The 15,759-nt window shown below is 42.1% G+C and overlaps 1 protein-coding gene across 2 annotated transcripts; it reads right to left on the bottom strand.

Annotated features, from left to right (window-relative positions):
* Window positions 1-10,525: 10,525 nt before the first annotated feature.
* Window positions 10,526-14,070, bottom strand: LOC138503577 (uncharacterized). Of its 2 annotated transcripts, XM_069623407.1 has the most exons (3): window positions 11,408-14,070; window positions 11,204-11,314; window positions 10,526-10,722 (listed from the first exon to the last, which is right to left on the bottom strand). In XM_069623407.1, the coding sequence occupies exon 1, from the start codon at window positions 13,960-13,962 to the stop codon at window positions 12,145-12,147; it is 1,818 nt and encodes a 605-aa protein (XP_069479508.1). In that variant the 5' UTR covers window positions 13,963-14,070; the 3' UTR covers window positions 10,526-10,722; window positions 11,204-11,314; window positions 11,408-12,144. The 2 variants fall into 2 exon arrangements, with proteins under 2 accessions (XP_069479508.1, XP_069479507.1); XM_069623406.1 differs by having other exon boundaries at window positions 11,204-14,070.
* Window positions 14,071-15,759: the final 1,689 nt, after the last annotated feature.

Consider the following 15,759-nt stretch of genomic DNA (forward strand, 5'->3'; position numbering starts at 1 on the left):
TATGATGACCTTGCCGGATTTGGTCAATCAAGCAATCTACATCTGAGAATTTGGACTCTGACTTCTTCAATGTGGGAAAGGATGATGGATTGAACCCATAGGTGCAATGGAATGGAGATGCATGGTTAGCCGAGTGATATGAGTTGTTATATGCATATTCGGCTAAAGGTAGTAGATCCTTCCAATCATCCTGTGCCACGGAGACGTAGCTTCTGAGGTATCCTTCCAATGTTTGGTTGAGTCTTTCTGTCTGGCTGTTAGATTGGGGGTGATAACCTGAGCTGACGGCCCGTGAGATTCCAAGATAACAGCAGACAAGTTTCCAATATTGTGAAGTATATTGAGAACCTCTGTCAGAAATGATTGACTCTGGTAGGCCATGTAAAGTGAATATGTGATTGATAAAGATGCGGGCCATCAAGGCAGCAGAAGGCACTCCGGCAAGTGGGATGAAATGCACCATCTTAGTAAAAGTATCTATTGTTACCATTATGGCAGAGCATCCTCTTGATGTTGGTAGGTCCACTATGAAATCTGTGGATATTATTTGCCACGGTCGAGTGGGCAAAGGCATCTTGACTGGGAGTCCAAGAGGGAATTGCCGAGATGTTTTATTTTAGAGACATACGGGACATGATATAACATATTCTTTTATGTCCTTCCTCAACGAAGGCCACAGAAGAAACGAAAAACCAATTCTTGGGTTGAGGCTAATCTCCTTTGTCCAGCTGATTTTGAACTATGGCACACATTGAGGACTTCTTCCTGAAGTGTTCGTGTCGGAATAAACGCCCTGTGTCCAAAGAAATAACAACTGCCTTCCAAAGTTAACGCCAGTTGTGTAGACCATGGTAGTTCTTTTTTAGCTGCTGGATTGGATTGGGATTTCAAACATGTGAGAAAATCTGGAACTGTGTGTAGTCCCAGAGCCATTCGAGGAAAGATGGGATCAGATCTGAAAGGATTGTTCGGAAACTGTTCCTTACGGGATAGAGCATCGGCCTTTAAATTTTCCTTTCCTGGGATGAAAGTAAACGTGATTCGGAATGGAGAAAAGAAGTGAGCCCATCTGGCTTGACGGCTGTTACAAGTTTGGGCATATTGCAGGATCCTGAGGTTGTGATGATCTGCCCGGACCTCTACTGGGAATTTGGCTCCCAGTAGTAGATGGCGCCATTCTTCGAATGCACGTTTGATGGCCAGTAACTCTTGCTCCAGTACTGTATAGTTTAGCTCTGCCGGAGCAAGGGTTTTGGATAGGTATGCTACTGGGCGTTCATGATCTGAGTTGTCTATTTGGAGCAGGACAGCCCCTAGGGCATCCTGTGAGGCGTCGGTTTACACAATAAACTGACGGTTTTGATCTGGGGTTAACAACACTGGAGCTGAGGTAAAGAGCTCCTTAAGCCTTTTAAACGCTTGATCTGTGGTTTCTGTCCAAGAAAAGGGAACTCCTTTCTTAAGGAGATTCGTCAAAGGTTGTCTTAGTCTGGAGTATTCAGGCATAAATCGTCGGTAGAATTTAGAAAACCCCACAAAACGTGAATGTCTTTGCAAGAGACAGGCGTTGGCCAGTCCTGAACAGTGACACCTTGTCCGGGTCCATAGCTATTCCCTTTGCGGGGAGAACGTACCCCAAATAAGTAACCTGGGGCTGATGAAAAGAGCACTTTTCCAGTTTGCAGTATAAATGATTCTGCTGGAGTCACCGTAGAACCTCTTCCACATGTTTCTCATGTTCCTGGGCCGTGTTGGAATAGACTAAAATGTCATCCAAATAGACAATGATGTTATGGAGGAGTAGGTCGGCGAATAGATGATCCATAAATCGTTGGAAGATAGCGGGAGAGTTTGAGAGGCCAAAAGGCATTACCCTATATTTCAATCCATTCATTAAATTGACTCGAAGGTAGTCTCGTAAAACCTCCTTTTCGTTGTTTGACAGAATGTACATCCAACCAAAAGGTAAAGGTTGATTTGGAATCAACTCAATTGTACAATCATCTCTTCTGTGAGGAGGTAATTGATTGTATTCACTGGCGGCATATACCTCTCAGTATTTTGGTAGGCTTCTGGAAGACCTGCAATCTGATTTAGGGTTGTAACCCCTGGTGACCCCTGGAGAGTGGACATCGAGTCTACCGATACTTTCTGTTGGTCCCCTATACAATGGTTCAGACAGTACTCTGACCCTAAGAAAAAAGATCCAGCGGTCCAGTTTATGAATGGATTGTGCTTTTTGAGCCAAGGTAGACCTAAGATGATAGGATGATGAGCCGCTCGGATGATATCCAGAGTGAGACTCTCCCGATGAGATGCAATGGACATCAACAGAGGGTCTGTCTGATCTTTGATGGGTCCTGAAACCAATTGACTCCCATCCACGCTTTCCACTGGTATGGATTCTGCTTTGGAGGAACGTGGGATACCATGCGAAGCGGCCCAGTGACCATGTTGGTATCAGTATTACTGGTACACATTGAAGAATGAAAGGACTGTGAGGAACCCGGTTGAAGAGTGGGACCCCGGTTCCTCTTAAGGCCGGGCACTGGCGTTTCCCGAGCGCCTAGGCGGTGTGATCGTGCATTCTTGTGCGGTATGTGTATTGGTGCCACAGTACATACACAAGCCTAAGGTCTTTCTGAGGTTCCGTTCTTCTGGTGTTAACGGACCTCTTGAAGTTGACCCCAACTGCATAGGTTCATCTGGAGCCTGAATCCTGGGCGAGGGAGGAAAGGTGGAGGAGAATCGAGGAGCACGGCCGCTTCTCCTTTCAGACAGTCTCTCCTTCATACGGTAATCTAACTGCAGAACTACAGCAATTAATTTGGTTAGGTTGGTGGGATGTGGTACCCTGGACACTTCGTCCTTAAGATCTTCTGAAAGCCCTCTGCTAAAGATCGCAACCTGTGCATCATCGGACCAGGTGGTCTCACTCGCCATCTGCTTAAATTTAGTAATATAGGACAGTTTATCTAGATTTCCCTGTTTGAAATCAAGAAGATGCTCTTGGGAAGCTACCCGGATCTCTTGTCGGCCGAACATGGTACGAATGCTGTTACAAAAGGCAGAATGCGAGTCCAGAATGGGATTATTGCTAGTAATCAAAGGAGTTGCCCAGGCTAAGTCTGGCCATGTCATTTGTGAAACCATGTAACCCATGCGGTCTCGATCGGTATGAAAAAATGCCCCCTTAAACGTAAACTGCACAGCACAAGAATCAAGGAATTCTTTGACCTAATGTGGGTTACCATCAAACTGACCGCCTGGTAAAGGACCAGGAGGGACCTCTGAACAATGGGGTACGCGAGAGGCTGCAGCCTGCTGGGCTGCCTGCTGGGCTGCCTGTTGTTGGTGCTGTCGCAGGGTTTTATTCTCCTGCTTAAGTTGTTGAACCTCAGTTGTTAATGATTGTACTGCAGCTATTAGCTGCTGGTTCTGCTATTGCTGTGGATCCATCTTAGGGGGTTCTCTGGAACCGACTCTAATCACCTGGAGCAAGTCAGCGACTGCTGACTACTTTTTTGGGCATTGCTAACTGTCAGCGATTATACTTTGTTGGACATAAATGAGATTTGCTCCAGGTGAACCGAGAAGGAAAACAGAAAATCACCTACCTGAACTGAGTTAACGGAGAGCAATGTCCCGTATACTGGTGATATCCAGTAATGAATCTCTCTCTGGCCTTCCCTGCAGTAATTAGGAATTCCCCTGTAAACCCCTCCGGAATCCGGCACATCCGGGGAATAAAACCCTGCGGACAGCTGCCAGGGAGCGTTGTCTCCCCGAGGTGTTCTTGCACGGGATGTGATTCTGCCTTCTGGTGTTGGAGGCTTCTTAGCGAACTTAACTAAGGACTGGATATGAAAGTAAAGATTAGAGTAGGTTAGAGTAGGATAAGATTCCTTTCAAGCTGTCAGACCTCCAGTAATATTCTATTCTATATCTTACCCCCGGTTTGTGGAAAGAAAGGCGTCTTGGGGTATAGATATGAAGGAAGGGGGAGGCCGCCTGGTGTTCCCAAGAATACTGGATAGATGGGCTAAGGAGAACAGTATAAATATAAACAGGGTAGATGAGGAAAAGATGATAAAACAATAGCAACAATCCAAAGGAGCAACAAAGAACGAAATACAAACGCCTACCGGTTTGTGAACAAGGGAAGCCACCCAGAGACTGCTCACGGGGGAGTGGCTGTAAGCCTAGAGTGTCGTGGTAGAAAGACCACGCTAGAAGGAAAGCATAAAGAAAAGGAACAACAGATTACGGAGTACCCTAGAATGCAAATGGAAGGAGGATCAAGACGGGGTATAATGTAATACCTTGTGAAGAGCGAGGATCCGAATACCGAACCAAAGTGAGACTTGGCTGAAACCGCGCTCCTAAAGGGCGTGGTTTTAATCGTCCGAGATCAGGTAACGATTTCTCTCGAACTGCCGTAGCAGTCTGCGGATCAAGAATAGGAGGAAGGGTTAGCGAGGTTATGAAGAGCGTCAGAAAGGGAGTCAAGAATAAGGAGGTAAGGATAGATAAATCACAAACAAACTAACTCACGTAGCGCTTGTATACTCCTATGAGAGTAGCAACGCACTGGGCTCTTGGAGGATTCTGTTGATAAGCTGTTTGGGCGGATGTGACATCAGTGAGTTGCAGTGTGTTCTGGGATAGAACATCTAGACTGTTGCGTTTGCAATGATCGCCAGATAGGGCGGCCATGTTGGAATACTTCCTGGAATAAGAATGTGCGGTTACCAGACATTTGGTCGAAAAAAATTGGTCGACCAGACAAATGGTCGAGCCAATTTGGTCGAAAACCAAATGGTCGAATTTTTTTATTTTTTTATTTTCACCCCTTTTTTTTTTTGGGGGGGGTCCCCCCAACCCCCTTTTTTTTCTAAAAACCCATTTTTTTAAAAAACGAAAACCCGAAAAATAAATATATAATTAAAAAAAAATTCGACCATTTCGTTTTCGACCAAATTGCGTCGACCAAATGTCATTCGACCAGTTTTCAGTCGACCAAATGTCTGGACACCGAATCTGCCATACAGAACATGACATGCTTCAACCAACTATGCCAAATCTGCCAACAAAGTACGTGAAGTCACGTATCCCAAATGGCAAGCACCGTAGTGCAAAATTACCGCATGAGGAGTGGTCATTGTACGCATGTCTCTACAAACTTGCAGAATTGCCGCAGCATTGGCATCAGTGTCAGCGCTCCACACCACCTCCACTCCTCTCACATCGAAATGGTGTGCCACATGCCTACTCTCGGCATAGTGTTGTAAGCCTTGCAGAAAAATGTCTCCAAGCATCAAAACCCGGACCCTCTCCACCTCTGCCATCTTCAGTGTGCGCACTGTCTTTCGACACAAAAGAGTAATGTGAACATCTGATTGGATGATGCCTACAATCGCTTTTCAATGCAGGATTTGCTGTAGAAACCCATATGTGACACGTCCTACCAGCGGACAAGCGTTGCCTACGTGCAGCACGTAACTCTTACCCAGTCCTTCCACCATTTCTACAGCGGTACCAAAGCGAATCCCTCATTGGACACAACTAAGCAGTCGCACAATCATCCACCAATCACATTGAACGTCGCTAATTTTAACTCCGTTATCAACATTGCGCACTTCAAAATTACTGTTGATGATTCTGAATGGAAGTCGCATATCACTGCAAAGCACCTACTTGACAAGCTACTGTGCAAATATTATGAATTTCTACGTACAGCTCCATGCATGTGCACATGCATGAGTATAGAGAATAGCTATGTATATTTTAATCAGAGAACATGTGGGACCCTTATGATTTAATTTAGACAAAAGGATGCCGCTCAATCTCCATAGGGAATACATAACAACGCCCCCCTTTAAAGTGCAAGATGTCCGATTTGTTATTCACAAATCGCACGACTGCTTACTGTTGTCCGCATAACCTGTACATACGTTGCAAGCATGCCTATTTAGGGCAGAACTCAATTTAGTATGTGAAAATGTCGGAGTTGTGTACTCTGTGCGGCCTACAGTAATGCTACTTGCAATGTGATCGTATGAGAATAGAAAGCGCTCCTGATTGCGGTGGTGACATTTTCTTCTGAGGGTCTTCCATTTTTTCGCCATCGTGCTTTTAATTTACAAGTAGAAAATGTTTCCCCATCTAGTACTATGCCCTATCGCTTACAGATCTCTCTCCTATGCATAGTACACTTTGTAAACAACAAGGCATTTCCATACCCTTAAATGTTTTAGCTATTTTGAAGGACTTTCAAGTACCATATTGCAAGTACCATGCAAAGACTCCACAGAGTGAAGTGAAATGTACACGTGCACTGGGTTGAAATATGAAAGTTGAATGCTCTTACGAAAGAAGCACAAATAATGTGTGCAGTATCATCACTGCTGCAAACACACAAAGTAATTGAGTTTCTTTTTTTGAATCGCAGTGAAGACTACTCTCCTGAAAATCAACAGCATCTACAGTGCAGACGGCATATCCGAAGAAACCTGCTCATCTTGCACAAAAAAGTAAGTACAGTACAACCTTTACATTGTAGCTACTCCTGAAAGAGGCTGCGTGTGTATTTGTTTTTTTTGGGCACCAATGCAAGCATTGATTTGTAAACCATTCTACCTACAAATATCCATTTATTGAACAAAGAATAACAGGCAGAATGGCTGACAAATCCCTGTGTGTTTGGTACTTAAAAAACATACGTAATCCTTAGAAGGTTAGATTGTGAAAAGAAATTGTTGTAGCAAGTTTTTGGCATTTCGGTTATTAATAATGGTTCTCGTCACAAGTAGGCCACTTTGGACTCTCATCTGAAGCACCTTGTAGTAGTATACAAACAGTAAAGTAGTCTTAGCAAATCATTGCAGGAGTTCAATGCACGTTGACACACCATGACAAAGAGCTTCCCCATCAGACTCATGCACACATGCACACTGCACACAACAGACCAAAGTATATATTTTTTTGTCAACAGACACCTAAGAATGCCTACCATAAAGCAACTCTGTAGAAAGTAACGCATGAAGTAGAGCAAATAAAAATAAAGGTGCCCAATGTAAGCATCTACCTGTTGTACAGTTTGTACAGAATGTTGGTACAAACCAGCTAATGCAGTTGGCTAACAAAATAAAGGAAGTCTCAACTACCGAAACTGTACCTCCTCCATCAAAGAGTGGCACAAAACACAAAAATGTTGTCAAAAAAACGCCTACCAGTACAGCTAACAATGTTCCTAATAATCCTGACAGTGTAAGAAGAACCCATAACAAAAAAAGTATTTTAGCAAAAATGTTTCGTCACAGAGTCCTTCAGAATCTACTAGGAAGAGGACCGAAATCATCCTCACCCCTTAAAACCTACCATAGAAAGTTAATCCTACAAGCCATCGTGGACAGTGCAATCCTTCTCAAACGGAAGTTGTTCATATTAGTGTTAAATAGGATAAGCACTAACAAAATGAAGTACCAAACTACAAAAGAAACTCAGCAATAAACAGAATGTGAACAAAAATCATTTCTTACATGTTTGGGGTGGTTAATGGAGTCACACAACAACCACAGAGCCATATTTTAATGAAGCAGCATACAAACAAAATCAAAAACACAATTGCCATCCATAGCAGTGGATGAGGGTATGAGAAAATCAATACTACCATTATGGAACAAGAAACACTGCTTACAAAACTATCCCCCTGAATTACCTCTCGATTCAGCAGAACCACACCGTCCAGTATACAAATGGCCGTGCACATCAATGTGTGCCATTCCAAACAAAGTTTTCAAATCTTTACATCAGTTCCTCAATCAATATGTAAAAGGTAAAGATAAAAGTAAAAGGAAAGTGCTGCAAAATATGGATATTTGTCTAGTGCGGAAAGACACAGGACCAAAAGGACATTCATTAGCCTGCATTTCTGGGCCTATTTGCAAAAGTACCTTCCATGATCTATCCAAAAGAATATCAATACATCATTCCAATGTAAGAAATTTACAATTTAGTGTATAAAATATACTATGCAAAAAGCCCAGCTTCAGAATTAGGCTATTTAAATACCACTCTTCTGCATGGTACACCCAAATACTTGCAGAAAAAGTATTTTGGAAGTGAGAGCCACTTACAAAATGCAACAGTTTTAGAACATAGTAGCAACAATTCTGCACATAGTAACCTTCTATTACACACATACAGAAAAGAAATAGTAAAATGTAAAAGGTAATCGGCTAAAGTACCAAACCATGTGTGTGTGTGTGTTGCCACAGAACATTTTACAAAAGGAACACAAAACATGTGGACATATCATACAAAATAGAAGACAATTAAGACTCTAAATGGTTTGAATTAGCTTTGTACCTTTTAGCTGAAAACAAATATGAACTAACTGTACGCCTAATATGTTGCAGTTACTGTACTGCAAAATTAGACAACAATCACACTCCTTCACGTGCTATTACAAATAATTTGGAATTGTTTCCATTACGAAAAATCCTGCAACAGCTCAATTTGTATGAGAGCATAATAATTCAAACAGTTCACCCATTCCAAGCAATTATACGCCTTCATCCAGAAACACCAACATTACCTTCCTCTGAATTTGCTGAAAGGCATTCGTGGCAAAGTACTTTATCTGCCATTAGATCTAATAGAAAATGGACACACTCTAGGAGTGGAACGTTCAATAGAGCATTCTTTAATAGTCTTGGTAAATGGAGTACCAACAAAGGATAAAAAAATTTGGCAACAATTAGTGGACTTACACAAAGTTAGACAAGCATTGCGATATCTAAAAGACAATAATGAGTACTACAAGGAAATAAATATTGATGAAAGTTTAAGGGAAACAACTGAAATAATTCAAGAGCCATCAGAAACTGGACAATTCAAACTTCTGGATCCAGCTACAGTATCCGCTCTTTTCGACCATTACACAATTCGTCCATTGCATTCCAATGAAAGCATAGATGATGCACTAGAAACTTACCAAATGCGACAAACCAAAGGGTCACCAATGAGTATTTGGGAAAAAAGTATAGAAGCACGTGCTTTTCCACTGCTATTTCCTACTGGCAAAGGTGGAAGATACGATGATAGACCCAATCAGATTGGGGCATCAGAATACCGCTCATTACGAATGTATTCGCAAGATCCCAGATTTAGACAAAATGTGGAATACATATTTCACCTACTCTATGAAAGTGAATTAGCAACACTATGTTATGGAGTTGCACACATTCTTAAATCTGGAACCCACTTTCAAAATATGTCAGCTACGCAGTTAATACAAAAAGTACAGGAAAAAGATGAGGTTTTACAATCAATTATAACAAATATGTTTGCAAACATGTGTGGTACAAAGGAATACTAGTTCAGACGGCACAGAGACGTGCTTTGCATGATCAGAAACATTGGACCACCAACTTGGTTTGTTACGCTAAGTTGTGCAGAATATGCATGGGAAGATTTACATGAGTTCTTACGCATAGCAAACAGCAACAAAAACAACATAGATATATTAACACCTGGAGAACTTTGCTCTCTAGATCCAGTTAATGTCTCAAGATATTTCCATCATCGTTTCATTGCCATGCTACACTTTATTTGCAATAAAACTGTTCCTCCCTTTGGAGAAGTACAGCACTTTTTTTTTTTGGAGAAAAGAATATCAAGCGAGAGGAGCACCACAGATTCACATGCTGTTATGGATCAAAGGTGCACTGAAATTTGGGCACGACAGTGATAGCACTGTTTTGCAGTTTATCCAAAAATATGTCACATGTGAAATCCCTTCACAACAGACACATAGTGAGCTGAATGGGCAGATTTTACAATTTCAAAGACACAAATGTGGCAAAGATTGTCGCCGCAAATACAAAAACAAAGGTAAACACTACACCAAATGCCGCTTTCGTTTCCCTAGACCAGTTACAGAAACAGGTGAAGTAAACAACTTCATGTCTTCAGTTCGACATAGTGTTAAAGGTAAATCACCTAAAAACATGTATTACATAAAAAGAAGGGAAGAATCAAAATATATCAATGATTACAATGCAATCATTGCCTCTTATGAAATGCAAACATAGATGTGCAGTACATTTCAGACAATTCAACTGCTGTTGCACGATATGTTACAGCCTACTTAACAAAAGCAGAAAAAACAGAGCTTCAAGACCTCTGGGATGACCTAGTATCAGACAAAACATTATTACAGAAATTGTACAGCCTAGGCATAAAAATGCTCTCTCATAGAGAATATGGGGCCTATGAAGCAGCAGATTGTTTAACAGGCACTGCTTTGTATGGAAAATCATGTTCTGGAGGAGAGGAATACACTGACGGGCCCATAGGTCAGCGCTCACCCTTTAGAACTTGTAAGACAAGATAGCTGCGAGAAAATAGAAGAGGACCCAAAAAGTGGGGCCCTCCCGTCCCCTGCACACTGTTTACTGATGCCACATAGGGCCTTCAAATATATGGATATAGATATATAACAGCAGTTTGTTAGTTGAGCATATAACAATTTATTTGGCAAAGAGGAAAACAAAATTTGCCAAAAGGCACATTCTGTTGTACAAAGTAATTCGTGACGTTTAACATATTAAAACAAATTGCGAAGAAGCAATAAATGATGGAGAGGTGATGCTGTCCAATTGTGGAGTGGCCGACGCGTTTCGAGGGTAACCTCTTCTTCATAAGGGCCCAATTGAACTGTTGACAACATTTCAAGGAGACAAAAAGTAAAATCTTTTATTTTATTTCCATAACAGTCAAGGACTGACTGACAAGCTGTACATAACTCAGGATGCTAGCGAGATGGTGAAGAGCAGAATACTGGAGATCTAGTATGGTGAAAAGAGTGAACTAACAGATCAAAGAGAAACACTCTATACTAATAGCTAAACACATAACAAAGGAGATGTATTGTGTGAGATCCACCTACATGGTGGGATCTAGAAAATGGCGTGATGAAGAGTCAGACAGATCGAGATAAGCCAAAAGCGGTAGTGGGTTCTAAATAGCAAGGACCACCCTTGAATAGTGAAAAAGCTGAGTCAATATGGGGAGCGTGTTTTAAGAAAAAACCATACCCCTCCTGTGGACGGAGAAAGAATAACTCCAAAAGAGCGCTACTGAATAAAATAAATAATACTTAAAATAAACCGGAATTGGTTTTAAAGAATGCACTCACTCGAGTTGCGGGACGAGTAGCCAAGGCAACAGGGGCATCCGTGTGGTCAACAAGTATTCGAAACAATTATACGATGCAGGGCATCTGCAAAGAGACACGTACTGCTGGCACCTAAGTGGGGACATATACATTTCTGTTATACTGGAGAAAAATAAACCTGGGGTCTCCCAACCGGGCAAAGGGACCCAAGTAGCGGTAGCTTACCTGTACAGTGCGGGGAACACTGTTAGTGGAAACTGAAACCGGCAGGCAGTGGCTCCGCGCGGTCGTAACCTAGGGAACGAGCTGTGCTGGGGACACGCCGTCAGACGTAGAAAGGAAACTAAATAATAAACATAGAAAAGGGCATAGAAGCCGGTGAGTGAGGAATATGGAGGCCATCATGCAATGGCGCATAGTGCAAGCGTACTCATAGGGACTGACCAGAGATCAGGATAAATAAGAAAAGTAGAGTTAATATGTTCCATAATGAAACATAAGAATTCTGGTGTTCACCATCGCAACGCATTTTATAATTTTGGTTCTAATGGAACAGAAATTTGTGAATAGTACAATAATCGTTACAGTCATGATAGATAGCACAAATGGTACATGCAGTTTACTCTTAATAGTCCAAAACAAATCATGTAGAGTCATGAGGCTACTCATTATATAGTGAGACAAGTATAATTCAATGGCAAGGGGATAAAAGATTGCGATGTAGCCTATTACTCATACAAGGTTCGAACGAATGGAGAGATGGTTCAATTGGTCATTCGTGAACAGGTGCAAACATTTAAGTGAATATAGGCAAGTCAAACATAGGAAAATACAGTTCCCTTGAAGAAAACATCAAAGTCACAACACTTGTAATGACAAAGAAAAAAATTTTTTTTTAAGGTCCGGGATACTGACACTTGTGTATAGTAGTTGGCGATATAACATGTGAGTTTCACAATTCACTATAGAAAGCAACTCAAAGAGAATTCATCATTCAGACCCTTAGGTTGCAAAGTGTCAAGTGTGTGGATCCAGTACTTCTCTCGCTGTGACAACAGGGATTGGTAATTGCCACCTCTGTGTGGACGTTTGACAATTTCTATGACTTGAAATTTAATTTGTGCAATCGTATGTTGGAATTCGATGAAGTGCCTTGCCACTGGGGATCTGAGATTCTTACATCTGATGGTGGATTTGTGTTCTGACCATCTTTCTTTGACGGGTCTTGTGGTTTGTCCTATGTATAATTTACCACAGGGACATTTCAATGAGTAGATGACACCTGCGGAGAGGCAGGTGGAAAAGTCTCTGATTTTGAATTTCTTCCCAGTTTGTGGGTGAGATATCGTTTCACCTTTTATAACATTGTTACAGTTCGTACAGTTCAAGCAGGGAAAGGTACCCTTCTTTATGGTACTCAGTACAAGTTGTTTGTCTTTAGGAGGTCTTTCCGCTCTCACTAGTTTATCTTTGAGATTATGTCCACGTTTAAAGGCCATCATTGGTGCTTTGGGAAATAATTTCAGGAGAGAGGGATCATTGTGTAGTATGGTCCAATTTTTACGCAGAGTTTTGCTGATTTGGAAACTCTGTCGTGAGTACTTTGAAATGTAGAGTAGCGGTGTGGACTTATCCTTGACTTTAGGGATGCGTAGTTGTTCCTTCGTGAAGGTCTCTGATCTGTTGCGGGCTTCTCCTGTGATAGTATCTGGATACCCCCTAGATCCAAATCGTTCAACTAGAAATGAACATTCTGAGTCAAGGCCTGCTGGGTCTGAGATAATTCTCTTCAATCTTAACATTTGACTGAATGGTAGGCTTTTGAGCATGGGTTTAGGATGGAAACTGCTGAAATGTAAAAGATTATTCACGTCTGTTGGTTTATGGTACACCGTGGTGTCGATGTGACCCTCTTTGATCTGTAAGCTCACATCCAAAAAATGTAATGAAGGGTCCCCTACTTCCATTGTGAATTTGATTGTGTTGTTCACTGAATTCAGATGTTCCAAAAAAAGATCCAATTCATCTCGTGTACCACACCAGATACCGAAGATATCATCTATATAACGTTTCCAGGTCAAGATTTTAAATGACCAAAATGGGTGATCCAACACGTTTTCTTTTTCAAATTTATACATGTAGGTGTTAGCATAAACCGGAGCCATGGCCGACCCCATTGAAGTACCTGATGATTGTACATAGTATTGGCCCTGAAATCTAAAGTAACTGTTGTGAAGAATTATTTCCAGTAATTCCACAATAAATTCTTTGTTCCCTCTTATATGTTCATGATTCAACAGGAGCCAGAGTACAGCATCAACCCCTTCGATGTGGGGAATAGAGGTGTAAAGGCTGCATACATCCATACTAAAGAGAATGCAGCTAGTGTCCAGGGCTATGATTTCTTGTAGACAGTTGAGGAAGTCTGTAGTGTCCTTCAGGTAGGTTGGTATTTCCTGGATTAGAGGTTGAAGTAAACGATCCACATAGATGGCCAATGGGTCAAATATGCTATCAGTTCCCGCAACTATTGGTCTGAGTGGCGGATTAATGTTGTCTTTATGAACCTTTGGTAAGCCATAGAACACAGGCGTGATTGGATATTTGTTTATAAGGAACTGACTTGTTTTTGAATCAATCCAGTTGTTTTCCAAAGCATTGTCAATAGCTTTCTGGATGATGGCTTTGATTCTAAGTAGTGGATCATTATCAAGTTTTGTGTAAGTAACGGTGTCGTTAAGTAGTTCCAGACATCTCCGTGTGTAGTAGGATGAATCCATGATCACGATTGCCCCACCCTTATCCGCAGGTTTGATAGTTAAATCTTCATCTTTAGCCAGCTGTTCAACATGTTCAAGTTGGCTATTCTTAATATTAACTGGTTTAGTGCTATGGTAATCTTACCGAAGGCCTAGAGTTACTTTGTGCTGTCGGCCTAAAGGTGTTTTATAACTATATCAATCGATAATCTATAATCGATGGCCAAAACCAGCCTCTGCTACCAAGTGTTCTGGAGGAGAGGAATTCACTGACAGGGCCCATAGGTCAGCGCTCACCCTCTAGAACTTGTAAGACAAGATAGCTGCACCATGAGAGGACAGGGGGTGCAGGATTCACATACTCCAGCACAACTCAATAAGGACGACTTAGTAAATTGGCAAAGGGAAGGCCGTTTAATGGCAAGTACATCAAACAAAGAAACAAATGGGAATCAGCAGCATTGCGATCACCTGTCTCGCTCCGACTTCCTCGAACTTCAGTTGAACAGTAATTCTTATAGGCAATATTCGTCATCATTGACGTCTAACTCTACAAAACTCGACATGCAATATAATTGGTTAGGAAAAGTAACTTATGTACAGGTACTATATCTCTATATGATAATAGGGCATGCGGATTGGATAACTCTTATCGGGTGGGTGACTACGCCCATCCCACTACATCACATGTGATTGATGTCACTACAAGTACGACGTCTCATTGGTTCTACTATCTATAGGACTCCAGATAACGTGGTCCATTGTGATTGGGCAGGTTACACCCCTAGACTTAAATCCACATTTTAATTAGCAGCATGCAGAATGAACACCCAAGGGCCTGGTGTACCAAGTTTCACCCTGCCTCCCTTCCATCAATCAGTATTTTAGGGCTATGTGTCAATTAGTTTGCTGGGTTTGGCCTCGAGACTGTAGCCTCTTACCGGGAAAAGTTATGGCATCCTGGATTGTGGATGACATCAGGCGATGGTACCTCTTCACGCCTGGCTGGTCACGTGTCTGTTCACCATGAATTTGTTTCAGCTTCCAGCTTTTATTGTATTTAATTCTGCTTCTGCCCTACCACCTGCCTGGGCCTCTCTTATCTTGACCTTCACGGGCGATCTGGTATGCTCTGAAGTTTGGTTCTTGCGAGTTGATGCTCTCCTCCCTTCTCTGGGTGACCTCGATTTCCCAGGCATGAGCCGCTCTCTGTTGAGTTTCGATTCTGCTCTTCCTCTCTGTTCTGGCTGAGTTGTGAAACTTGGCCTGCCAGGCCTCTGGCAGCCTGAGCCCATTTCTGCTTTACAAAATGCAGTCACACTCGTATAACGTGCCTCTTTAGGTAGCTATATAGTTGGCGCATGCCGCTTCTAATATTCTACTAAGCATTGCAAGCAGTATCGATTTCTTAGCATCTTGCGTTCCAAGCCTATTTACACATGGTTAACAGGTTGGTTGCTTCCATCTTGCCTCGTAGCTCTGTTTCCTCACGTTTTAACATTGTCTCTTCTCTGTGTCCATTACATTTATTTTTGTATTTACTTACGTTGGCGTGTTCTAGTCGATAGTGACTTTTTGTTAATTCACGAGTCTGTTCAGGCCCTTGTGTTATTTCCACTGGCCTTCCATTAGGGTTCTTGGGGTCTCTTTGTGGACCGTATGTAGGCACTCCACATTTCGTATTGGCGGCAGGTATGGCTGTCTGATAGGGTACCGTGCCGCCCAAGGTAGTCTGCTTATGGGCGCTTCACCAGGTATGGATCTTCTAATGTATACTGGGCAGAGTCCCAGTGCAACTCTCTGTTGGTTCATTTGCTC

This window comes from Ambystoma mexicanum, chromosome 11 (genome assembly GCF_040938575.1).
Source record: "Ambystoma mexicanum isolate Mex_15411 chromosome 11, UKY_AmexF1_1, whole genome shotgun sequence".
In the NCBI taxonomy this organism is placed as follows: domain Eukaryota; kingdom Metazoa; phylum Chordata; class Amphibia; order Caudata; family Ambystomatidae; genus Ambystoma; species Ambystoma mexicanum.

Coding starts and splice junctions, on each gene's coding strand:
- LOC138503577 (XM_069623407.1), bottom strand. CDS start 13,962: ATGGATTCATCCTACTACACACGGAGATGTCTGGAACTACTTAACGAC.